This window comes from Ursus arctos, unplaced genomic scaffold (genome assembly GCF_023065955.2).
Source record: "Ursus arctos isolate Adak ecotype North America unplaced genomic scaffold, UrsArc2.0 scaffold_18, whole genome shotgun sequence".
In the NCBI taxonomy this organism is placed as follows: domain Eukaryota; kingdom Metazoa; phylum Chordata; class Mammalia; order Carnivora; family Ursidae; genus Ursus; species Ursus arctos.
Window position 1 is genome coordinate 2,223,286 of NW_026622852.1, and position 26,770 is coordinate 2,250,055.

The 26,770-nt window shown below is 37.2% G+C and overlaps 1 protein-coding gene across 10 annotated transcripts in view; it reads left to right on the forward strand.

The window, feature by feature from the left end:
* The window catches only part of KDM4C (lysine demethylase 4C), a 419,337-nt gene that overhangs the window by 227,608 nt on the left and 164,959 nt on the right, over positions 1-26,770 (forward strand). For all 10 annotated transcript variants that reach the window (XM_048223474.2, XM_048223476.2, XM_048223479.2 and 7 more), the window contains 4 exons: positions 11,936-12,129; positions 15,015-15,253; positions 17,461-17,774; positions 21,276-21,384. In XM_048223474.2, the coding sequence (XP_048079431.2) occupies positions 11,936-12,129; positions 15,015-15,253; positions 17,461-17,774; positions 21,276-21,384 (856 nt within the window). The remainder of the gene's footprint in view (positions 1-11,935; positions 12,130-15,014; positions 15,254-17,460; positions 17,775-21,275; positions 21,385-26,770) is intronic.

The window sequence follows — 26,770 nt, forward strand, 5'->3', positions numbered from 1 at the left end:
CAAAAATGAATAACCCAATTAAAAATGGGCAGAAGACATGAATAGACATTTTTCCAAGAAGACATACAGATGGCCAACAAACACATGAAAAGATGCTCAACATCACTGATCATCAGGGAAATGAAAATCAAAATTATAATGAGAGAAGAGTCCAAGATGGCAGAGGAGTAGGAGACCTTAGTTTTGTCTGGTCCCAGGAATTGAACCAGATAGCTATCAAATTATTCTGTACACCCGCAAACTCAACCAGAGATCTAAGAAAAGAATTGCAGCAATTCTACAAATTGAAAAGCGACCACTTTCTGCAAGAATGACAAGATGAAAAAAAAAAAAAAAGAATGACAAGATGGAAAAACTCACCTCAAAAAAGAGAACAAGAGGCAGTACTGACTGCCAGGGACATAATCAGTATGGATATAAGTAAGGTGTCAGAAATAGGGTTATAAAGATACCAGCTAGGCTTGAAAAAAGCATAAAAGCCTAGAAGGCACTAAGAATCCCTTTCTGGAGAAATGAAAGAACTAAAATCTAATCAAGTCAAAAAAAAAAAAAAAAGGCTATTAATGAGATGCAATAAAAATGGAGGCTCTAATTGCTAGGATAAATGAGGCAGAAGAGAATTAGTGATATAGAAGACCAAATGATGGAGAATAAAGAAGCTGAGAAAAAGAGAGATAAATAACTACAGGATCACGAGGGGAGAATTTGAGAGATAAGTGATACCATAAACTGGAACAATATTAGAATAATTGGTATCCCAGAAGAAGAGGAAAAAGAGAAAGAGTGGGGCAGGTTTATTGGAGCAAATTATAGCTGAGAATTTCCCTAATCTGGGGAAAGAAATAGGCATTCAAGCTCAGGAGGCACAGAGACCCCCCCCCCGCCCCCAAAAATCAGTGAAAATAGGTCAACACCTTGACATATTAGTGAAGCTTGAAAATCTCAGAGACAAAGAGAAAATCCTGAAAGCTCTTGGGACAAGAGGTCCTTAACCTTGAAGTGTAGAAACATTAGACTGGCAGCAGACCTATCCGCAGACCTACCCGCAGACCTATCCACAAACCTGGTAGGCCACAAAGGACTGGCATGATATATTCAGGGTGCTAAATGAGAAAAATATGCAGCCAAGAATACTTTATCCAGCAAAGTTGTCATTCAAAATAGAAGGAGAGATAAAAAGCTTCCAGGACAAAGAGAAACTAAAAGAATTTGTGATCACTAAACCAGCCCTGCAAAAAATATTAAAGGGGGTTCTTTAAGTGAAGAGAGAGCCCAAAAGTAACATATACCAGGAAGGAACTGAGACAATATAAGGAAGCAGTGACTTTACAGGTAATACAATGGCAGTAAATTCCTATCTTTCAGTAGTTATTCTGAATATAAATGAGCTGAATGCTCCAATCAAAAGACACAGGGTATCAGATTGGATAAAAAAGCAAGACCCATCTATATGCTATCTGCAAGAGACTCCTTTTAGACCCAAAGACACCTTCAGATTTAAAGTGAGGGGGTGGAAAACCTTTTATCATTCTAATGGACATCAAAAGAAAGCTGGGGTAGCAATCCTCATATCATCAAATTAGATTTTAAACCAAAGAGTGTAATAAGAGATGAGGAAGGACACTGTATCATACTTCAAGGGTCTATCCAACAAGAAGATCTAACAATTGTAAATATTTATGCCCCTAACATGGGAGCAGCCAATTATATAAACCAACTAATAACAAAATTAAAGAAATACATTAATAATAATAAAATAATAGTAGGGGACTCAGAATAATGGACAGATCATCTAAGCAGAAGGTCGACAAGGAAACACGGGCTTTGAATGACACACTGGACCACATGGATTTCACAGGTATATTCAGAGCATTCCATCCCAAAGCAACAGAAAACACTTTCTTCTCAAGTGCATATGGAACATTCTCCAGACTAGATTGCATACTGGGTCACAAATCAGGTCTCAAATGGTTCCAAAAGATTGGAATCATGCCTTTCATATTTTCAGACCACAATGCTTTGAAACTGTAACTCAATCATAAGAGGAAATTTGGAAAGAACTCAAATATATGAAGGCTAAAGTACATCCTACTAAGGAATGAATGGATCAACCAGAAAAATTAAAGAAGAATTTTTAAAAATTCATGGAAATAAATGAAAATGAAAACACAACTACTCAAAATCTTTGGGATGCAGCAAAGACCATCATAAGAGGGAAGAATATAGCACTGCAAGCCTTTCTCAAGAAACAAGAAAAGTCTCAAATACACAACCTAACCTTACACCTAAAGGAGCTGAAAAAGAACAGCAAATAATGCCAAACCAGCAGGAAAAGAGAATTAATAAAGATTAGAGCAGAAATCAATGAAATAGAAACCAAAAGAACAGTAGAACAGATGAACGAAACTAGGAGCTTGTTCTTTGAAAGAATTAAAAGATTGAGGGGCACCTGGGTGACTCAGTCATTAAGCGTCTGCCTTTGGCTCAGGGCGTGATCCCAGAGTCCTGGGATCGAGTCCCACATCAGGCTCCTCCGCTGGGAGCTTGCTTCCTCCTCTCCCACTCCCCCTGCCTGTGTTCCCTCTCTCACTGGCTGTCTCTCTCTGTCAAATAAATGAATAAAATCTTTAAAAAAAAAAAGAATTAATAAGATTGATAAACCCCTGGCCAGACTTATAAAAAAAAAAAAAGAGAAAGGACCCAAATAAATAAGATCATGAATGAAAGAGAAGAGAGCACACCCAACACTGAAGAAATACAAACAATTATAAGAACATATTATGAGCAACTATATGCCAACAAATTAGACAATCTGGAAGAAATAGATGCAGTCCTAGAGACGTATAAACCACCAAAACTGAACCAGGCAGAAATAGAAAACCCGAACAGTCCCATAACCAGCAAGGAAATTGAAGCAGTAATCAAAAATCTCCCAACAAACAGGAGTCTGGGGCCAGATGGCTTCCCAGGGGAATTCTACCAAACATTTAAATAAGAATTAATACCTGTTCTTCTGAAGCTATTTCAAAGAAACAGAAATGGAAGGAAAGCTTCCAAACTTTTTCTATGAGGCCAGCATTACTTTGATCCCCAAACCAGACAAAGACCCTACCAAAAAGGAGAATCACAGACCAATATCCCTGATGAACATGGATGCAAAAATTCTCACCAAAATACTAGCCAATAGGATCCAAGAGTACATTAAAAGGATTATTCACCACGACCAAGGGGGATTTATTCCTGGGCTTCAGGGGCTGTTCAATATCCGCAGATCAATGTGATATACTACATTAATAAAAGAAAGGACAAGAACTATATGATACTCTCAGTAGATGGCAGAAAAAGCATTTGACAAAGTACAGCATCCTTTCTTGATTAAAACTCTTCACAGTGTAGGGATAGAGGGAACATACCTCAGTATCATAAAAGGCCACAACAAATACCTTTCTCAATGGGGAAAAGCTGAGAGCTTTTCCCCTAAGGTCAGGAACATTGCAGGGATGTCCACTATCGCCGCTGTCGTTCAACATAGTACTAGAAGTCCTAGCCTGAGCAATCAGACAACAAAAAGAAATAAAAGGCATCTGAATCTTCAAGGAAGTAAATTCTCACTCTTCACAGATGACATGACACTCTATGTGGAAAACCCAAAAGTCTCCACCCAAAATTGGTGGAACTCAAATAGGAATTCAGCAAAGTGAGAGGATATAAAATCAATGCATAGAAATCAGTTCCATTTCTATGCACTAACAATGAGACAGAAGAAAGAAAAATTAAGGATTTGATACCATTTACAATTGCACCCAAAACCATAAGATACCTGGGAATAAATCTAAGCGAAAAGGCAAAGGAACTGTACTCAGAAAACAATAGAATGCTCGTGAAAGGCATTGTGGAAGTCACAAAGAAATGGAAAAACGTTCCATGCTTATAGATTTGAAGAACACATATTGTTAAAATGTCTGTGCTTCCTAGAGCAATCTATACATTCAATGCAATTCCTATCAAAATACCATCATGTTTTTTTTTCACAGAGCTGGAACAAATATTCCTAAAATTTGTATGGAACCAGAAAAGACCCCGAATAGCCAGAGGAATGTCGACAAGGAAAACCAAAGCTGGTGGCATCCAATTCCAAACTTCAAACTGTATTACAAAACTGTAATCATCAAGGCAGTATGGTACTAGCACAAAAACAGACACATATACCAATGGAATGGAATAGAGAACCCAGAAATGGACCCCAACTCTATGGTCCACTAATCTTCAACAAAGCTGGAAAGAATATCCAATGGAAAAAAGATAGTCTCTTCAACAAATGGTGTTCAGAAAATTGTACAGCCACACATAGAAGAATGAAACTGAACCATTTTCTTACACCATATATAAAAATAGACTCAAAATGGATGAAAGACCTAACTGTGGGACAGGAATCCATCAAAATTGTAGAGGAAACACAGGTAGCAACCTCTTCGTCCTCAGCCACAGCAACTTCTTGCTAGACATGTCTCCAAAGGTAGAAATGTACTATTGAGACTTCATCAAGATAAAAACTCTTGCACAGCAAAGGAGACAGTCAACAAAACCAAAAGACAACGGAACGAATGGTAGAAGATATTTACAAATGTATTATCAGATATAGTGCTAGTATCCACAAAAATAAAGAACTTACCAAACTCAACATCCAAAGAACAAATAATCCAATCAATAAATGGACAGAAGACACGAACAGATATTTCTCCAAAGAAGACATCCAAATGACCATCAGACACATGAAAAAATGCTCAACATCACTCAGCATCAGGGAAATACAAATCAAAACCACGATGAGACACCACCTCACACCTGTCAGAATGGCTAAAATTAACAAGTCAGGAAACAACAGTGTTGGCGAGGATGTGGAGAAAGGGGAACCTTCCTACACTGTTGGTGGGAATGCAAATTGGTTCAGCCACACTGGAAAAGAGTAGGAAGGTTCCTCAAAAAGTTGAAAATAGAGCTGCCCTATGTCCCAGCAATTGCACTACTAGGTTTTTACCCCCAAAATAAAAAGGTACTGATCTGAAGGTGCGTCTGCATCTGCACCCCATTGTTTCTGGCAGCAACGTCCACAATATCCAAGCTATAGAAAGAGCCCAGATGTCCGTGAAGAGATGAATGGATAAAGAACAGATGGTATTTTTATACACACACACACACACACTCTCTCTCTCTCTCTCTCTCTCACACACACACACACACACACACAATGGAATACAACTCAGCAATCAAAAAATGAAATCTTGCCATTTGCAATGACATGGATGGAATTAGAGGGTATTATACTAAGTGACATAAAACATCAGAGAAAGACAATTATCATATAATCTCACTGATATGTGGAATTTAAGAAACAAAACAGAGGAGTGTAGGGAAGGGAGGAAAAAATAAAACAAGACAAAACCAGAGAGGGAGACAAACCGTAAGAGACTCTTAATCATAGGAAGCAAACTGGGTTGATATAGGGGAAGGGGTGGTTGTGGATGGGGTAACTGGGTGATGGACATTAAGGAGGGCATGTGATTTAATGAGCACTGTGTATTATATAAGACTGATGAATCACTGAATTCTACCTCTGAAACGAATAATACATTGTATGTTAATTGAATTTAAATAAAAAAACTATAATGGAATATCACCTCACATTTGTCAGAATGTCTGAAATGGACAATATAAGATAAAACAGGTATTGGCGAGGTTGTGGAGAAAGGTGAACCCTTTTGCATTGTTGATGGGTAAGCAAACTGATGCAGCCACTGTGGAAAACAGTTTGAAGGTTCCTCAAAAAGTTAAAAATAGAATTACCCTAGGACCCAGCAATTGCACTACTTGGTATTTACCGAAAGAATATAAAAATACTAATTCAAAGGGATGCATGCATGCATCCATGATTTTAATAGCACATTAAATACTTTTATGCATTGTTTGTGTCTGGTGAACAGGTAAAGAACAAAAGCTCCTTCAGCAATTTTTGTAGTATCTTCTTAGTTTCCATACTTATACAAGTAGAATGATATCCTGTCAGTAAATGCCGGCTTCACTAACTGCTTAATCCATCTGTTTTCTAATTGTCTTTATTTAATGTTTCTTAATAACTCTTTAGTTGAGGCCACATTTCTGTTAAAGTAGCTGATTAAATTTCGTAAAAAATATGTGGCTTCTCCATTGGAACATAATGTCGAAAATACTGATCAGAAATCTTAACCCGTGAGTCTATTTTGTGAAATATTTTTCCTCATTCATAGTCAGAATGAGAAATAACTTAGTTGTAAATGTAGTAGAAAACATCTTGGGAATCTTGTAATTCTATAGATTTAATGAATTAACTGTTGCATTTTCCAAAGAGCTGGACCTTTTTTTCCTGTAAATTTGATATGATGCAGCAGAAACTTTTTCTTTTTCTTTTTTTTTTAATGATTTTTTATTATATTATGTTAGTCACCATACAGTACATTCCCGGTTTCCGATGTAAGGCTCGATGATTCATTAGTTGCGTATAACACCCAGTGCACCATGCAATATGTGCCCTCCTTACTACCCATCACCAGTCTATCCCATTCCCCCACCCTCCTCCCCTCTGAGGCCCTCAGTTTGTTTCTCATAGTCCATAGTCTCTCATGCTTCATTCCCCCTTCTGATTACCCCCCTTTTTTATCCCTTTCTTCCGCTACCCATCTTCCTAGTTCTTATGTTCCATAGATGAGAGAAATCATATGATAGTTGTCTTTCTCTGCTTGACTCATTTCACTTAGCATTATCTCCTCCAGTGCTGTCCATTTTGCAGCAAATGTTGAGAATTCATTCTTTCTGATAGCTGAGTAATATTCCATTGTATATATGGACCACAACTTCTTAATCCAGTCATCTGTTGCAGGGCATCTCGGCTCCTTCCACGATTTAGCTATTGTGGACATTGCTGCTATGAACATTGGGGTGCATATGGCCCTTCTCTTAACTACGTCTGTATCTTTGGGGTAAACACCCAGTAGTGCAATGGCTGGATCATAGGGTAGCTCAATTTTTAACTTTTTAAGGGACCTCCACACTGTTTTCCAGAGTGGCTGTACCAACTTGCATTCCCACCAACAATGTAGGAGGGATCCCCTTTCTCCACATCTTCTCCAACAATTGTTGTCTCTTGCCTTGTCTATTTTTGCCATTCTAACTGGCGTAAGGTGGTATCTCAAGTGTGGTTTTGATTTGAATTTCCCTGATGGCTAATGATTTTGAGCAGAAACTTTTTCTATTTATATTGAGTGGGTGGATGTTTATGTAGATGTGAAATGAAGATGGAAAGTTAAGTGTACTCGTGGATTACTAGTAACATAGTTTGTGTTAATGCTATCAAATTTTCCAGTAGGTTATTATTTACATGTGTAGAGAAATAAGAGTGTTTAGGGTTTGGTCATAACTAAGCTGAAAATGGATAAAATGCTCTAAGAATGGGAAGGAATGAAAGAGAAGCAACTCTGGTAGATTGTAGATCAGCTGATCGCAAACCACAGTTAAGAAGGGCTCATTACAGCCTGTCAATTTAATACCCACACTCTGTAGTTAAGATTTCTCTTGCTGCTCTACCCCTAGAATTGTCTAAACATTTTTTTCAATGAAGTAAGTATCAGAACTTACTGAGCACTAAATTATCTGTTACTATAAAAAGTAGTTTGATAATTTAGAATTAAATTACATTTCAGGTCTAGTTACTGACTTGGGTCTTAATTAGTTATCATCAGTTACATTTTTAGTTAAATAAGAGGTTGCTCTGCCTCATACTTAGTGATGTCTTTACTACTTAATGGATAATCTTATCTAATTATATTAATAACACATTCTTCTTAATTCTTACTGTCATAGCTAAAAAACGTGGGTTAGAAAACAATGAAATGGAAAATATCTCTCTTCCCTTTGTTTTTTATTTATGAAATACACTTTCAAAGGACAGCTTGTAAGGTACAAACTTTTGGGTTCTCAAAGCCAATGACAGTGATTCCATTGAACATCTGGCATTTTTACATTTTATGTACATTCCCATATTTTCATAGCTTATATATTTGGAGATGTAAGACATTGTTGCTATCTGTTGGATAGGAAATGGGGGTTACTAGATTTCTTATCTCATCTGGCAATTTGGTTGTGCCTTAGAAATAATTAACTGATAACTTTCAATAATAATAATTTTTTGGGAGAGCTAGATTTTACTGTAAATGTAGGATGTTAAAAACTACCTTTTCTAATTATTGATTTCAATTTCTGAAGGAAATAGGAATTAATATGTTTGCCTGTATTTTTTAAATGAGTCATTTTTTTGCCTTTTGATTTTTTATTACTCAAAAAGCTTCATTTTTTAATGCTTCATTTTTTTAAAAGCTTCATTTTTTTGCTTTCTGTCTCTCCTTGTGCCTTTAACACTTCATAATGATTTTCTACTCTTCAATAAGGAGAGTGCGCTTGATCCTGTCATAGACACATTTAGCACACATGGAACCCCCATAAGCCCTGCCGACATGTTTTTTTTTGTTGTTGTTGTTTTAGACAACTTCATAAAAACTTTAGATCTCTCAGCACTAACTCCTCAAAGTTGGTCTGGGCACACGCCACATGAGGATTTTGGTGCTTTCCAAACCTTCTTGGTATAAAGGTAAACAATTCTATTACCAGGGGTTTGGGACAGTCTAGTATTGTAGGACCGCCTACGACGGTATGTCAAATGCTGCAGCATTCTGAATGCCTATAGATGCCATCCCTGGAAAAGGAAAAAGGATATGGATACCAGTCCTTTTGGATTAAAGGCCAACCTTACTGCAGTTTGACCTTAAGTCATTACTTCTGCATTAACCCTGTTTCCATATAGGATCACATTCTGATATACTTGGGGTGAGCACATCACCATACCTTCTGAAGGGATCATAATTCAACGTGAACATGCTTATAATAACCATAACAGCCACATCAAGTTACTACCAGACTTGTCTTATTTTAAGGCATTCTTTTCTTAGTTCCTTCCTAATTATCATTTAATTGTTAATAAACAGAATGAAAAGCAGAATCATTTCACACATTTTTTCATACCTTCAAAAGCCTTCCATATCAGACATTTGCACATGAAAGTAGTTTTTCATAATTAATTAGCCATTCTGTGCATCACGAAGGAAATATGTTAAAAGTAATACCTCAGTTTGGGTGTTTCAAGTATTAACTTGTTATTTTATCAATCATTTATTATGGTTGTGTGAAAATTCCAATTCTACAATTGAGACAACTAATTTAGTATTTTCTGTCTTAGAAAATTGCTAATTTTAAGACATTCTCATCTTTAAATTAGATTGATGGTTTTCTGTGTCAATAATAACATGAATTTGACTTCCTGTGAGATAGGAACAAATAATCATGATTCTATATAATAAGTCTTAGGGTAGTGAAATATGGAAGTATTCAATGCATGCAGACTCCTGACAATTCTCTTTAAATTTGGACTTAGCATTTTTAACCAATATGTATATGTTCTTAAAAGGAGCAACAAGAATAGCCATTCTTATTAGTATTTTGACTTGATATCACAAATAGTTTGCTTGAAAAGTATTATCTATTACTGATTATTGCTCTTTGTATTAATATGTAGTCTGCAAGTTTCTTTATTTCTAAATGGGACTGTTAATGTCATTCTTTCCTACTAATAAAGTTATGTAGTGCATTCTCTTAAATGATCTTATGTAATTTCAGAGAGGTTTAGATGAGTGTTACTATTTGTCAGCACTAAAAAGAATAGATTTCTCTTTTAAAAAAATAGATTTCTCTGTGCTGCTGAATTTTACCATTTTTGACTCTGATGTTGTTCCTTGCATTATTTTGGGTATTTTTGACTCTTTATTTCTGAATATTTTAATTTGGAAATAGCAGTTAATCCTCTGTAGTGAGTCAAGCAGTCGACGGAGTGGTAGATCTTGCTGCATGTTCACAAAATCTAGGACTTCTGGGAGAAGGGAATGGGAAAGTAAGATAGGTAAGACAAAATTCTCCCTCGCCAAAGAAACAAATTGTGTTTATTTTGTTCACTCCCTTATTTTTCTTCCTGAAGCAAATATTAGTAACGAAATAGGAAAGTTTGTGCTGATGAATCTGAACTTCTGTTTCTTCCTTTGGGGGAAAGATTGCATCTTAAACCAAAATATCCTAAAATTTCTCACATTTCCATTTTCCATATTTATAAGCCAAGATAATTATAGCAAAATGTCATAGAACGCTATCTATACTTAACTAATAATAGAAAGCAGAGCGGTAGATAAATAGTATTGCATTCAGAGGAATAGTTGGTACAATTTACAGTGTTTAGGATGATTTTTTTTTTTTTTTGGTAAAAGCAGAACAGTGAGCAGAAAGGCATTGCGGTAGCAGCAGAAGTACTGAGTTAAGTAAGCGTCTGGTGCATTTGGGCTTTGGTGATTATGCTCCTTGGGTTGAAGAGGAGTATTCATGTTGACTTGTAATGGGAGAGAAACATGGAAATCTCACTGACAGAGTCAAATGTTGGATCCCTTAAATGTTGGACTCAGGAGTCTAGATTTTATTCTAAAAGCAGAGTAGCATAGATTACAGCTTATTGAACTCAGAAATGAAAGCTTATAAGGTATTTGAGGGGGATTAAAGTGACAGCTATAAAGACGAATTGGTGCTAGGAGTGACTGCAGGCAGAGAAATGAGTTTGCTTTGTTATGCTAGGTTTCAGTGTCTGAAAGTGAAGATGGAAGGATCCTGGTATAAGGACTTAATGCAGGAGACATTTTAAAGGAAGAACTAATTGTAGATGATGACAGGATTTTTTAGGAGTAGATGAGAAGGGAGGGTTTGGGAAATGCTGACTATGAATGTAGAAGAATGGAAGAATCATGGTATCATTGATAACAGAATGTTTGTTTGCAGTTGAAGGAGTTATTTTAGGCATGTTGAGTGTAAGGTGTTTTCTGAACTTTCAAAGCATTATACCTGTCAAGATTTGAGCTCTAGAGATAGATAGTACAGTTTGGAGATTATTAAGGCTTTGAAATTAATTTGGATGGAGATGATAATTTTATCACCAAAATATTGAGAGACTTACTGTTTCAAGGCTGTTGTTGAGTGAGCCAGTCTATCGTTAGGTGTGTTAGGGATTATTTTGAATGATATCTGCCCTGTTACATGGAATGTTGACCTAGACACAATTTAACCTTTGAACTCTTTATAGGAAACTTGTTTTATAAGATGGAACTGCTGACTATGTATTCATGATAATGAAAGTCCTAGTAGATCTAAAATAACCTTTCTTTGAACTTCTCCCCTTAATACTGTTCCTTCTTCTTAGTTATATATTTAAAGTGATGATGGTGGGTGTCTTATGGATAGGACATAGAAGTCAGTCATTTGCTCTAATTGTTGGTTATTTATGAGAGTGTATTTATAAATAAACATACATGTGATTAAAATACATCTTGAAGAAAATTTATCTCAATCTATTGGTTAATTTTTTCTAAACAAACATACATTGGCTATTTTTATTCATTGCAACCTAGGTTTTCAGTTTTATAGGCCTTCTAGCATTCAGCACATTGATACTTACCGATGATGAGAGGGTAATCCTTCTGTTGCAGGCATGCTTTCAAAAATGTGCTCTCCTCTTAGTTGTTTTTAATACAAGTTTTCAATGAACCATGCACTGGATTTTATCATTTGTAAATGTGAATGTATAGGCTATCACCTCTGTTCAGAAAAAATTGAATTTATCACTCACTGCATTTTTGAAAATGTAAAACATTATCCTCAAGTGTGTAGTGAGTATTCATGTATGGTACATTCAAAGTATGACTTAGTGTGACTTTATGTACCTAGTAAAAGTTTAAAGCATTCCAATCCTGTTGTGTTTCAGTGCACCTGCAGGAAAGACATGGTCAAAATCTCAATGGATATCTTTGTGAGGAAATTTCAGCCAGACAGATATCAGCTTTGGAAGCAAGGAAAAGATATATACACCATTGATCACACAAAGCCTACTCCAGAATCCACACCTGAAGTAAAAGCATGGCTGCAGAGGAGGAGGAAAGTAAGAAAAGCATCTAGGAGGTAATGATTTCTTCTCCCCGCCACCCACTTATTGTACCTCCTCAATAAAAATGGGTCATTGAACATGATGTTCTCAAAAACTGTTCATTTGCTTTCTCCTGTTTATTCATCATAAATTTACTTAATATGTTACTGAAAATTTGAGGCAAAGTTTTATAATTCTTAAGAAGTATAATAAATAAAATATAGGAAAGGGTGTATAATGTGCTTGAGAATATTCCTGACATGCTATAAAGTCCCGGAACCTCCCAGACCCCTTACTATGTACATTAAGGTTGTATTAGTGACCTCTATTCATCTCCATATTTTTATCAACTTCAATAACTTGATGTTGAACTTTTTCATTTTGCTACTGATTTTCTTTCTGACTTCAGTTGTTTTCTTCATTTCTTCATTCTTCATTTGAGATACTTTACTCATGGGGATACCTACATTTTGCTGCATTTTATACACTTGGTTTTATTCTCTTACAAGATGTAAAGCAGAGCATGTGGTATTTGTTTAACATGGTTGTCCATGTGCACTTATTCTATATTCCATTTTTATGGCCAGAGCCATTTCAAAAGTTTTTAGGTCATCTGTGGGCATCTTGCTATTTTAAAACCCATTGAATGGAGCATGTATTATGTTGCTCAGGTCCTTAGGCAAAGGTTTTAGGCTCTTATATTTTCTAGGTTTATATTACACTTTTATTCTCCAATATTACTCATTGTTTTCGTTTCAGATTGTAAAAGTAATATTTGGCATTGGAGAATATTTGTAAAATAAGGAAAAGAATAGTGAAGGAATCCCAAATCACTCATAACGTCACAATCCAGAGATACCAGTGTTAACATTTGGTAGATATCCTTTACGTGTGTGTTTATTATATTATATAATATACTTTTCCAAAATTGGGGCGATGCTCTGTTAACCCTTTGATGACCAGTTTTGTGAGTGTTTTTCATGTAATTAAGTGATTTGATAACAACATAATAACTGAATGCCTGCATGTATTTAATCCCCTGTGTTTGGATCAGTAGGTCATTTCTAGTTTTGGGGGGTTTTTTGGTTTTGTTTTTTGTGGGTTTTTTTGCCATTAACTAAATAACAGTGTAATTTTAAATCTTTGCCCACACTTCTGATGATTATTTTCTTACTCTGAAATTTATATTCTGCAATTTCAGAATGGTAGTGAGTGGAGGAAACTTAAGAACATGGAGTCAGACTTCTGCATTTTATAAGAGATATACCTGAGGCACGGGGTTAGTAACAATTAGAATTCAGGTGTTCTTACTTTACCCTATAGTGTACAGCAGTGATTTTCAAACTGTTAGTTTTCAAATCAATTCAGTAGGCTAGGAACAACATTTTATATGAGGAAGCAAAATAGAATAAAAAGTATTACAGTTCTTTTCTGTGGTAAGGGTAAGTATTAATTCCCAATGTGTGAACATGTATGTATGAGTGTGTTGTGTCGCTGTCTAAAATGTATAACTTATAATGGGTTGGTTGTATTAGAAAAAGCTTGGGAAATACTGATTTAGAGAGTCAGTGCCAAAAAGGCTACCTGTGGGAGGAGGCAGAAGTCAATCTGAATTCAGAAGAAATACCAATAGAACATCTTGACAATTGTTTTTGAATGGACGGAAAACAAAATACTTTAATTAGGTGCATGATCTGGTCTCCTAGTTACTAACTATAGTGGCCCTTTTGGGTTGACAGAGAACATAGATTTATGACATTGAACAGATTTGAAATGCCTTTTAGTAGGTTAAAATAATCAATGGACTTTGCTCACCCAGTTAGAAAGCCTCCTGTTAAGGGGCTTGTTGATTATGCTCAGCCTTGTGGCTTGAATGTGGCATTTCCTGCTCTCCCTTAAGTAATACCTATCCAGGAAATGTAATGAAGTGAGTGATTCATTGAAATCTCAAAGAGAAATCAGCTGTCTTATTTTACATGTGCTATGCTATTTATAATGTGAAGATTTCCCACCTGGCCAATGCATGGGTTTTCAGTAAAAGTGATAATGGTGACGATGATACCAGTACTGCCAGCAGCAGCCAAAGCTAATTTACATAGGTTATCCTTGGCTACCACCTTCATCTCAAAACCCTGCCCTCCCTTACTTCCTGTAACTCATAGTGGTGTGTGTGTGTGTGTGTGTGTGTGTGTGTTTGGACATGGAAATACATGTTGTTTGATTTGGGTTGTAATTCTTCTTAAATGGTAGTGTTGGAAATGTGTTTATACAAAAGGCATCTACAACAAAGCCATCAAGTGACTGTCTGGAAAATATTGAGAAAAAATAAAATGGTGTCCACTCTGAAAACAAGAAGTAGATATAAGATGTTAAATACATATAGTTAGCCTGTCTCCCCTGTTAATTCCTTTAGCTAATGATGATTTGGCATTTAATTTTAATGATTTACATGCATACTTCAGAATTAAATGAAACTCAGGGAAGTGTATGGCCACTAGTTCACCTTAGAATGTAAATAATGTACAGATTTTAACAACAGCTTATAGAGATCTTCTCTTTTCCTTTATTACCTAAAAAATATTTATGACTTTATTATCCTCTATGACATCATTTTTCACTTTATTTTTATTTTCAGACTTCTTTTAATATTATAAAATTTTAGCAATGACATTTTCCCCAATAATGTTTAATAATCAATTGTTTACAATTCTTTTAATTTTAATTTTTTGGTAAATTTTTATTAAAACTGCTAAGATTTCAATTTCAAATTTAATCTATTGTGAAGATTATTTTTGCATAATTAGAAAGCTATCAGTTTTTTCACTTCTTTCAGTAAGTAAAAATAACATTTGTATTGGTATGCGTTTCATCCTGTCCTTTGCAAACATTCTGCTCTGACCACAGCTTCTCTTGTTAATAGTTTCCAGTGCACTGGTTCTCACTCTAAGAGGCTTAAGAATGAGGGGGATGAAGACGTGTCACCTGTAGTTGATGGGGCAGAGGGCCTCACCCCTGACCCAGACGCAGAAGATCTCAAGGTCAATGAAAAACCAGAAAAAGCAGTGAAGATGGGGAACACAGAAGCACCTTCAGAAGAAGAGGCTTCTCCTAGCAGGAAGCAGCTGGATCAGAATTCATCAGATAATATCAAACTCCCAGGTGAGAAACTGATTATGTTTCACATGTAAGTATTGAGATGGTTGATGATCTCATGCCTTAAATCTGTGTTCTAGGACAGGTATCTTACCTTTCCGCATAGCTTAACTAGTAAGGCATCTAAAGCTGTGAAGTAACAGTGAGGAGGCCAAGTGAATGTTGTAAAAGTCAGGAGCATCACTGCTATGTGTGATGGAATTAGGAGATAGCCAGAAGTGCCTATTTGGTTTAATAAAAAAAAAAAAAGGTTCTAAAATGAAAAAAAATTTTTGCGGGGGTGCAACTCAATTTACAATATACAATACATTTTTGGAAAGCTTCTCTTAAATTCACATGGAATGGTAAAAACCAATTATAGATAATTCTTTGCAGATTCTTAGCTTCCAACTTAATTTTAAGAAGAAAATAAAGATTAAGGTTTAAAAAAAAATAAGAATCATTTAGTTTTGTGAAATGGTATGTATAGTCCCCTGGCTGTTTCTCTCTACTAAAGTCATCACCTGTAAGTTTCAACTAGTTTGCTTTCTTCCTTTTTATAATATATGTCTCTGAAACTGCTGTAATGTTTTACCGCTTTAATATTTGTTGGAGTTTTTGTCCTTTTACTAATTGAACTTATTGGTAATTTCTCATACTGCTCATCCAGTCTGTCTTTCAACTGTGGGACTCCCCCAAATCTGGCCACCTACCCCTGCTTCCTCCTTGTTCAAGGTACTGTTATCTCTTGACTGGGCTGTTGCAGAAATTGCTTCTTTTCTGCTTTTCCAGTGTCCTCCCTAGTCACCCATGCTAGTCGCTTCTCCATATGGCAGTCATAGTGATCCTTTTAAAAGATGTAGGTGAGGTCTTCTCCCTACCTTCTTCTTACTCTTATTTCACTTAGAGTAAAAGAAAAACTCCTTATCATAGTTGTAATTTGATTCTCTCCTGTGTCTCCATTTTCATTACTTTTTGATCTTGAAATATCTGTGTTTAAGTAGAGTTTAAACTTAATTGAGTTTAGAGGAATAGAGTTTCTTACTTTATTGGAGAGCCAGACAAACATATAATTACAGTCCAGTGTGGTAAGTACCACAATAGAGATGTCCCGGGGTATTGCTGATATACGAAGGCAAGACTCCAAACAGACCAGAAGCTGTCCTGGCAAGGTTTCCTGGACGAGGTGATATCTGAATTAATTTGTGATGAATGGATAGAAAATTGCAAGGTAGAGAAGGTAGAGAAAGGAATAGCAAGCAATGCAGAGAACACAGTTATGCCATACATATGGATTTTTTAAAAATATTTTATTTATTTGAGAGAAATATAGAGAGAGTGAGAGAGAGAGCATGAGCGCGGCTGGGGCCAGAAGGAGTGGGAGAAGCAGGCCCCCCGCTGTGGGGCTCTGTCCCAGGACCCCAGGATCACAACCTGAGCTGAAGGCAGATGCTTAACTGACTGAGCCACCCAGGCACCCCTGGATTTTTTTAAATAGTCCCTTACCATAGTCTTTAATCACACTGGATTTAATTTACTTGATGGATTACTAGGTGGTTTAGGCCAAGGGCACCCAGTTTTATTAGTTCTGTTGCTACATGGTTCCTTGTACTTTGACTTCCAGGGTTTGAGACCTGGCAGAACACTTAGGTACAAAACTTGGCTGGGTTCAAAGCTCTAGTATATGATAGGTGAAATGATGCCTGTGAATGTTTTAAGGGAGGGAGAAGGGTGAATAGAGATGGCAGTGGAAGAGACGTGCTCGTGATAACCTTTTCCTTTTATTTTCCATCGGTGTGTGATACAGGTTTAGGGTAGGACATATTTTTTATTTGGCTCTGCAGAGATTTACATGTGTTCTTTCCATACATTCTCTGAGCTGGAATGTTGCATTAGTAGCAGCTCTTAGCATCATGTATGGGAATATAATTCCCATTTTTAGAAAGATTTCAAATTGCTATTGCTTTGGATAATTATTATTGCATTGGCTTTTGACAGTGGTCAAAGTGTAACCTCTTCTTAATCTCTAATTTTGTCGGTAAGTATATTTTTTTGCCAAACTCCAGGATCTCACCTTGATAACTGTGAAGGCTCCATGATGCTGTGGTGACCTTTTCCACTCATGTCTGTGGGAGTTTAGAGGAAAAGTTGAAAGATAGAAATTTAGTTGAGAATTATTATTGAGTAATAATGCAATGTAAGATTTACTAACAGTCTTCTGTTTCACTCCTCAGGAAACAGTTGCTTAAGCACACCCATAACAGAGGAAATAAAAACTAACGATGAACAAGCCTATGGTGTAATTCTACCTTCGAATCCCAGTGAAGCTGATGATTCCGTATCTGGTGGCCATGTGACATCCAAGGAATCAGACCCACCCAAGCTCCCGTGGCCAAAGTCACCTGAGTCGTGTTCCTCGGTGGCAGAGAGTAATAGTGTGTTGACAGAGGGAGAAGAGAGTGATGTGGAGAGCCGCAGGAGTGGCTTCGAACCTGGGGAAGTCCCACCAGTCTCCAGTGGAGAGAGAAATGGCCTCGAAGTCCCTGGTGTATGTGGCAATGTCTGTTTTTACTGTATTTATTGCATGGTGAGAGTGCTTTCTGGAAACAATATGCTGTGCATCAAAATCTTGCTTTAGTGTAGAAATAACATTTCACATTAACAGGTCTTAATTATATTTCCTTCGATGACCGGGAGGTAAACTTTTGTGAACTCTGGTTCACATGGTGATAATTCAGGGAGCATGGAATTTTCGGCTACATGCTGTAGCTTAATTTTCTTTTTCTTTAACTTTTTCTAAAATTGAACTTTGAGGTAATTATAGATTCATATGCAGTTGTAAGAAATAATACAGAAAGATCTTGTGTCCCCATTTTCCCCCAGTAGTACCTTCTTGGAAAACTATTGTAGGATATCACATTGATATTGACATTGATTACAGAATGGTTCTATTACCTGTAGTATTAACCGTACTTGAAATGATTCACCTGCAGAGCTCTGACCTCCTCCTGCCATCAGTTAAACCTCTGGGTCCCAGGCATCCTACAACCTCTATTTTAACTCATCTGCCATGCTTTCCCTTGTCTCTTCTTGGGCTCTGATTCTAGGACCAGGTTGACCTTTCTGGCCCTACCCACTGCCAGAAACTGGCCTTTTGCCTCTCAGAAAACTCAAGACCTCTCTTGATTGCCAGCTACGCCATTCTAACTCTTTGCGTAGGGCCTCCCTGCTTCTCATATGTTCTTGTGCATTAATATTATATGCTTTCAGTATAAACTGTTGCTTTAATCCTAAGATTGTGAATGGACCAGACAAGCTCCGATGGTGTGTAGTGATTGTTGGAATTCATTACCCTGTGTTGACCTATACAACTTGGTGAGGGAACTCAAGGACACAAGTAAGGAGAGCATCAATTGTTGGAGCTGGTAAATTGAGCTGACCACTGAACATTCAGACCCACTTCTTGATTGTTCTTGCTCATTTCAACTCACCAGAGGCATTTTCACATCTTGGAGTAACAAGGGAGATTAGATAAGGAAATCAGCTTGGAATAGTCAGTTCATAGTAGTTTTAAAGTGCCAAATAAAATGTAGATAATTTGCTTATTTGACCCAATAACTTTTACCATTTTATGCATGATTTGTATATCCTACTGAACTATTAAATATTTATCAAAAACATGAGCGAAATAGAAAAATATGGCCTAATTTATTTGAAATGGTTGCTAAGGGAAATTTGAAAATAGCATTCACATAATAATAAGCAAAATTTACAACTTAATTTCACATGGGGATTAAGTGCACCTGAGCAGATGCTGTGATTCTTTGTGGATCGTGAGTGAGTCAGATGCCTGTTGAAATTACCTTTACTCATATTCTTTAGAGTGGAACTGAAAGTAACTTTTCCATTTCCTTGTTTTCAGTGAAGGTGATTCTACCCTGGGTGCCTTTAACCTTTATCCTTACCATTTTACTGAACAAAGACTGCCTGCATAGGAAAGCAAACACTGCTGTTGAGGCCTGAGTCACTTGGTTTGCCCCTTCTCAGAATCAGCTGTGTGATATTCTTTTCTCATACCATGGTGTCAGGCAGCCCTTCTAAGCAATGCAGACCCATTTTGTTCTTACATGATTTTGACCAGTGTTTCTTAGTATTAAGTGTAATGCTTTAATCAGTCTTCTCAAGAAATATAAGTTATTTTTTGAACGGTGTCTATCTGTCTGTCTCTCTGTCTATAACTGGGCTCCATGCTCTTCCTGGAATACACTGATTGTGTTCACACCTTACATGCTGTTCCTGTTGCCCTAAATACTCCTCTGAGCCCAGAGAGCTCCCCCAGTGCACTCAAGACTCCACTCAAATGTCTCCTTGCCAGAAAGGCTTTCTCTGATGACCCCATGCAAAATAGTTCCCTCCCATCTCTTTCCATTCCTTTGTTCTGCCCTTTTTTCTTTATTGCATATTTCTTTAAAAAAAAAAAAAACATCCGACTTATTTATTTATTTGAGAAAGAGAGAGAGAGAGTGCGTGCGTGAGTGGGAGGGGCAGAGGGAGAGGGAAAGAGAATTTCAAGCAGACTCCACACTGAGCACGGAGCCCGATGCATGGCTCCATCTCACGACCCTGAGATCACGACTTGAGCCGAAACCAAGAGTTGGAGGCTCAACCGACTGCACCACTCAGTGCCCCTATTGCATATTTCTTAATAGTACCTGGTCAACATATACTTTTTGCTTGTTTATTGTCTGTGCCTTCCTCCTCCATAATGCACATTCCTTGAAAACTGAGACCTGGTGTAGTTTTTCCTGCTATAGCGCAGTTCTTGCAACAACGTGGCACATAGTGAGGACTTGATAAATATTTCATATTAATTTTTAGCTAGTATAAACCACAGATATATCTCATCCTCTATTACTTTTTTTTTTGAGGGGGAGGGGTGGAGGGAGAGGGAAGAGAGAGAATCCTAAGCAGGCTCCATGCCTCCTATGGAGCCTGACACGGGCTCAATCTCACAACCCTGAGATCATGCCTGAGCTGAAATCAAGAGTCAGGCACTTATCTGACTGAGTCACCCAGGGTGCCCTCATTCTGTAATACTTTGACATCCTTTCCTTACTCCCGGCTTTGATTAGAATGTTGTCACGTATTTTCTCATAATCTTGTTTTGGTGTCAGAAGTCAGTGTAGTTTCTCTACTTCCAGCCACTGCTTCTTCAGTTTACAGGGACATTTCTGAGACTCCTTTCTTTCCTAGTCAGTTGTTGATGTAAACCCATTAGTTTCAAACTCTTTCTCTGAACATTTCCCCCTTCACATCCTGGTTTTTGTTTTTTGTTTGTTTGTGTGTTTGTTTTCTGAGTGCATGGGCAAGAAAGCTTGTATATAGATTCTATCAGAAGATGTCAGGGTGCATATGACCTTTTCATATACCTTTGGAAGGAAAATATAGTTTGGAGAGACCAGGACAAAAAATTTTATATAAAATTTAAGTGGTTTCTAGATGACAATAATGTACTATATTAAAAAAAATCTTTAAGTTTCTTATTTGATCCTCAGAGAAGTGGTGATTCATTTCTGAATGGAAGGAAGTATACAGGCTCACTTTGGCATTATTGCTTTCTGGATAAGGATAGAAAGCAAAATAACCTGCCAGATTTTCACATGTGGCAAGCATAGAGGTGACCAAGTGCCACAGTTCTATATCATTATGAACATATAATCCTAAATTTAGATTAGTTTGAAAGAACTTTTGAAAATTTGCTAACTGCTGAGTTAATTGTAAGTTTGATAAGCCTACCCTGCACACAGATAGTGTTTTAATAGGCAGTGGAAGGAGAGTTAATTGATCTCTTGGTAAAATAACTAATAGACTGGATTCCTATTTCTTTTGACTTACAGGTTTAATTTTTTTTTTTTAAGGACTAATTCCCCAGGAGGTATATAAGAATTCTTTATAACTAAATTGTCATAAATCATTCTGAACCATGGTTTTTCTTTAAAACAAGTCTTTAACTGTGAGTGTTTCTTCTCCATTTTTGTTCCGTGACCAGAGAATAGAGGGAGAAACCAAAACTGCTAAAAGTTGGCGCCACCCACTGAGTAAGCCTCCAGCAAGATCCCCACTGACTCTGGTGAAGCAGCAGGCAACAAGTGATGAGGGTGAGCTTGTGATGTCTTGCTGTGTTTATTCTGTGTATACTGTGTGCTAGTCAGCATTCATTCTGTCTGTTCGTTGTAACAAACTTGTCTCAAAATTGCTTGGTAGAGAGGAACTTTGACCAAGTTGCAAAGACATACATGCCATAAGGACATCGTAAGAAACAGTTTACAGGCAAAAGGAATTTGGATTTTAAGGGTAAATCCTTGTTTCATATAAGCTAGCTATGTACCTAATCAAAGTTTTCCCATTTTCTATGATGGGATAAAATTGGTCTTTTTTTTTTTTTCAAGATTTTATTTATTTATTTGACAGAGAGAGAGACAGGCAGCAAGAGAGGGAACCGAGCAGGGGGAGTGGGAAAGGAAGAAGCAGGCTCCCAGCAGAGGAGCCTGATGTGGGGCTTGATCCCGGAACGCCAGGATCACACCCTGAGCCAAAGGCAGACGCTTAACAACTGAGCCACCCAGGCGCCCCTAAAATTGGTCTTTTCTGACATTCACCTTAAGATACTCTAGAGGAAGTTGAGAAACACTTCTTTAAAGGTGTCAAATCATGGAGTTACCATGCTGTAGGTTTCTTTGCATTGTCTTTATTTTTAACTTGAATCCTTTAAAATTACCAACAGCATCTTGAGTAAGAAACTCTGTGCAGTACCTCCATACCCTGCTATGCCTGGAATGTGCTGAAACACCCTTTCTCCGTAACTAGATTTGACTGGTGTGGCTTGATGTGAAGTCGTTTCACTTACAACCAGTTACTTTCCTGGATGTAATAGCTATCTTTTGTTTTACCTGGCTACCCTTTTTACCTCTCTTTCTCTCTTTTTCCAAAAATGTCTTTTTGTTGCCTTCAATTAAAAATCAGACCACTGACTAGCTATTTCTTCCTTGCGAGTGTCTCATAGCATCACGGGGGCCTTATTTTTTCCATTTTTAAGAAGATCAATTTAAATAGGTTTTCTATAAAAAGCCCTTTTTCAAAGTATTGTCCTTTACTGGTGCAGATTGTTAGGGTCATGTGCCTGTGAAGATGCTGTCAGTGGAGTCATGTGAACTTTAGGTTCAGGCTTCTTCTTTGGTTTGAATACAGTCATCGGAGTTAGACATCTGTAGCAAATTTTTTTTTTTTTTCTCACTGTCTCCTTTATACCCCATGGTTAGTTAGGAAAAAAGATCATCAGTGTAGGGATCAGATAATGATTGTAGCAATTTCTAGAACACCAGCCAAAGGTGGAATTCTGTCTCTAGTAATACAAGTAGTGAAACATACTCATGTTTATTTCCATATATCATCATGTTCATTTCTTCTTTCCCCTACTTTATTGTACCCAGCACAAACCATTTTCCCCTTAGTGTCAAAATAAAGGACAATTCTGACTAACGTAATTACTTTTTACTGTCCATTACTTTTGAATTTTAATTATCCTTCTCCATCATCACCTGTGTTGAGTGTAGCTTTTTGGAAGGGAATGGATTATACTAACACATAAGGAAAACTACTTTCCCCTGTGTCCTTATTTTCCCAGGTAGTTTATTTCGATGTTGGCCATCATAAATTGGCCTAGAGTTTCTCCATGGAGAGCAGTTCTGATTTCAATCAGTATGGCTTACAAAAATTTTAAGGAATTGGTTTAACAAAGTCATCTCAAAGGTTTAAGGTTAAATATCTTGCTGAAATATTGGGGTGATTGTAGCTTTTGCAGTCCTATGCTCTGTATTTTAATATGTGAAGGGCATAGTAAAAGGGTCCTCTGAGGATTTTTGAGAATTGAAAATAAAAAAATTAGAGAATTTTAGTGATGACTAAATATTTTTACAAGTTTCCCTACTAACAGTGGGGAATATTCTGTGTCCTGGAGTAAATTATATTTGACCCTTGAACAATACAGGTTTGAATTGTGTGGGTCCACTTAGAAGTGAATTTTTTTCAATAAATACAGTACAGTACTGTAAATGTATTTTCTCTTCCCTATAATTTTCTTAATAAAATTTTCTTTTCAGAACATCTGGGTGGCTCAGTCAGTTAGGTGTCTGCCTTAGGCTGAGGTCATGATCCCGGGGTTCTGGGATTGAGTCCTGCATTGGGCTCCTTGCTCAGCAGGGAGCCTGCTTCTCCCTCTGCCTGCCGTTCCTCCTGCTTGTGTTCTCTCTCTGACAAATAAATAAATAAAGTCCTTAAAAAATATATTAAAAAAATAAAATTTTCTTTTCTCTAGCTTACTTTATAGTAAGAATACAGTATGTAATACATATGTTGATAGACTGTTTATGTTATTGGTAAGGCTTCTGGTCAATGGTAGGCTATTAGTAGTTAAGTTTTGGTGGAGTTCAAAGTTATATGTGGATTTTCAACTGCATGAGGGTTTGGCCACTATAACCCCCAAGCTGTTCAAGGGTCAACTGTATTTATATCATGGAGCTCTTGAATGTTACCTCTGCCTTTTGCCTCTGTGTCTGGTACAGCTGGAAGTGAATGAACATCATCATTATTAGAAAATGATGAACAGTGGGGTTAGTGCTCATTAGTGCTCAAGTCCAGCTTCTTTTGGGAATTTTTCTACCCTAACTACTGGGCTTCTTTTGCATTCCTCATATACAAGTAGGTATATGTCAGTCAGGAACATAACTAGATTAGAGCATCTGAGAAGCTGTGTCTCTAAACAGCAGTCAGTGTCTTCTGCTGGTAAATGAGCATTTCTCTATTGAAGCTGGAATTTGACTCCGTAACAGGAAAACAGCAAAGGGAAAAAATATTGATCCAGCACCTCTGGGAATTTATGTGCAGCTAGGAGAGAAGAGTCACCACTAAGTTGTTCTCAAAGGACTTTTGAGACTATAGAGATCGTTCTGGTTAGTGGCAGATCCAGTAATTCCAGAATCTGTAAGGATTTCCTGACTCCCAGCCTGTTCTTCCCTGGAAGATTTTCCATGCAAAACACTGGTTGTTGGTGGTAGAGCAGAGGGGGGATATGTGAGAAAAGAGTGATGTTAGAACATAGTGTCTTTACATAAGAACTAGTATCTAATTCTTCTTTGTTTTTGTTTTTAGTGAAAAAAAATCTGAAATGTATACTGAACATTTTATTATTATTTATAATTGAAAAGCAATCACTAACCTGCGTCTGATTTTCTTTTAATTGAAATGCTTTTCAGTTACATTTTTCCTTAAGTTAGGCAGCTGTGCAAGGTGATCCTGAAACATGGGTTAATATTCTATATTTTTTTCTGTTTATTAAGTAATTATACAAATGTTGAATTAAAACATAAACTTGAAAGAGAAGTTTGGGTGGGTCCTTTTATTTTTGAAGCATTCCTTATATGTACCTATCCTCTTCTTGTGATATGTCAGCATAATGGCATATTCCCGTTCTCCAATTTCAGCGCTTTGTGGTTGAGTACCTGTAGGGAAGGAAAGTGTGTGTGTAGCATGGGTGATCCAGGCAGGCTCCAAGAACAGCACTCTTGCCTCGCCTCAGAAGGTACTGGGAGTGAGGGGATGGACCCACTAGGCTTGGCAAGCTCAGAAATCTGCCACAGTATTTCTTTTTCCTTGGTTGGTGAAGTTGGGGGCCCGAAGGCTCTCACGCATTTCCCTTAATATTCCAGCACTGATACGGGATAAGGGACTTTAAGGCCATCATGATCCAGTACCAGCTTCGCTCTCCAGCTTCATTCCTCTCAACTACCTTCCGTGAATCCTCCTTTTCATCCATTCAAACAATTTTTTTTCCTTCTGAATGTAATCTGCTTTTTACTTCCATGCACTTCCCCCAATTATTGCTTTGCTTGTGCTACTCCTTTCTTTCTTGGATCATACTCAGCTCACCACTTACTCCTCCTTTCCTACCTCTGCTGCCCTGTTATATGCATACTTACTTAGTTTTAGAATGCCTCTTGTCACTTTATATTGTGCTTCATTATTTGTTTGTCTGTCTCCATACTCTCACTCCTTTCCTCTTGCCTTCCCTGCCTAATCCAAGGTTAACCCCTGTGGCTTAAATCACCTGTGGATCCAAAAGCAGGAAAGCCCTGGTGATCAGTATCTTTGAAATCATCCATTAGCCAAATACTTTCATATGATATATGCTTTCATGTTAAAGGAAAATATAAGTTCTTATCCAGGAAATATTCTCTGTATGTGTATATGTATAGGAAAACATCTAGTTTTCATTAGCTGGAGAAATATATATATCAGCTAACCCAGTTTAATATTCCGACACTAAAGAATCTTCTTTACCACTGTGCCAAATCCTAGGACATTCTGAAAGTTAAAATGGTGCTGCTACGTTGCAGACACGGCCAATGCCTTGGAGACCTGAGGGCCCCCAGAGTAACGATATTCCAGTGGGATGGTTGCTTGGCTAGCACCACAGTGTGTATTTGTATTTGTTGCCTTTCTTCCTAGTTTGAGGTTATGTTTAACTCCTCATGCTTTTGCTGACTCGGGTTTTCAGCAGCAGCACTTTAATCGTGCTGACACAGACTCCAGACCTCCTCCTATACTGATATCCTGAACATGAATTTTGTCAGACCCCCTGCCTGACCCCTCATGGTTCATTCTTTGTACTCTGAAGCCATCATCCTGCATATATGTATGCATTACTTTTAAATTTACATTTGTTTCCAATGTAAATATTCCAGCTTTTCCTACTATGGACTTTGAAGGTGTTTACTGCTTTTGTACTTACTGTGCACCTAACTCCCTTGGTGAATTGATAAGGTTAATGTTTCTCAAGCAAGTGTGCCCTAAGGACAGCCCCATAAACACACAGGAGGCATCATGAACATGGTAGTGGCTGGTGCAGTAATACTCTACACAGTGATCCCCACCGTTGTTGGAGGCAGTTGGATTTGACATACTAATGCTGTCAAGTGGGGTTTTGCTGGAGACTTTGAAAAGTAAGTTGAAAGTTTATAAGAAAATATTCAAGATTATTATCAGGTGATCTTAATTTTGTTTTGTGTATTGGTAATTTTTCATATTCAAACATTTAAAAAAATGAGCAAAAATGTATTTTAAAGAGACATGGAATGTCAATGTGTGATGGATTAGATTACCCAATAATCCTCCAATTACAAAAGAACTAGAAATCATTGATAAAATAGAGCAATCAACCTTTATACATGCATGGAGAGGCAAAACCACATGAAGTATTTCTGCCTGTCTACGGTCATGGTCACCTGGCTCCAGTTCTCTGTTAGCAGTGAGACCTTCCGTGCTTCGACAGCTGTGTTTGCAAAGTAGGGACGGGATAGCATCTGCCACATGGAGTTGTTTTGAGGGTTAAAAGACTCTGTGTAAAGCACTCAGAACACTCGTTGGCATGTAACGGATGTTTGTTGTTGTTGTGATATGATTATGAGCAGCAGGTGGAAGGTGACAGCT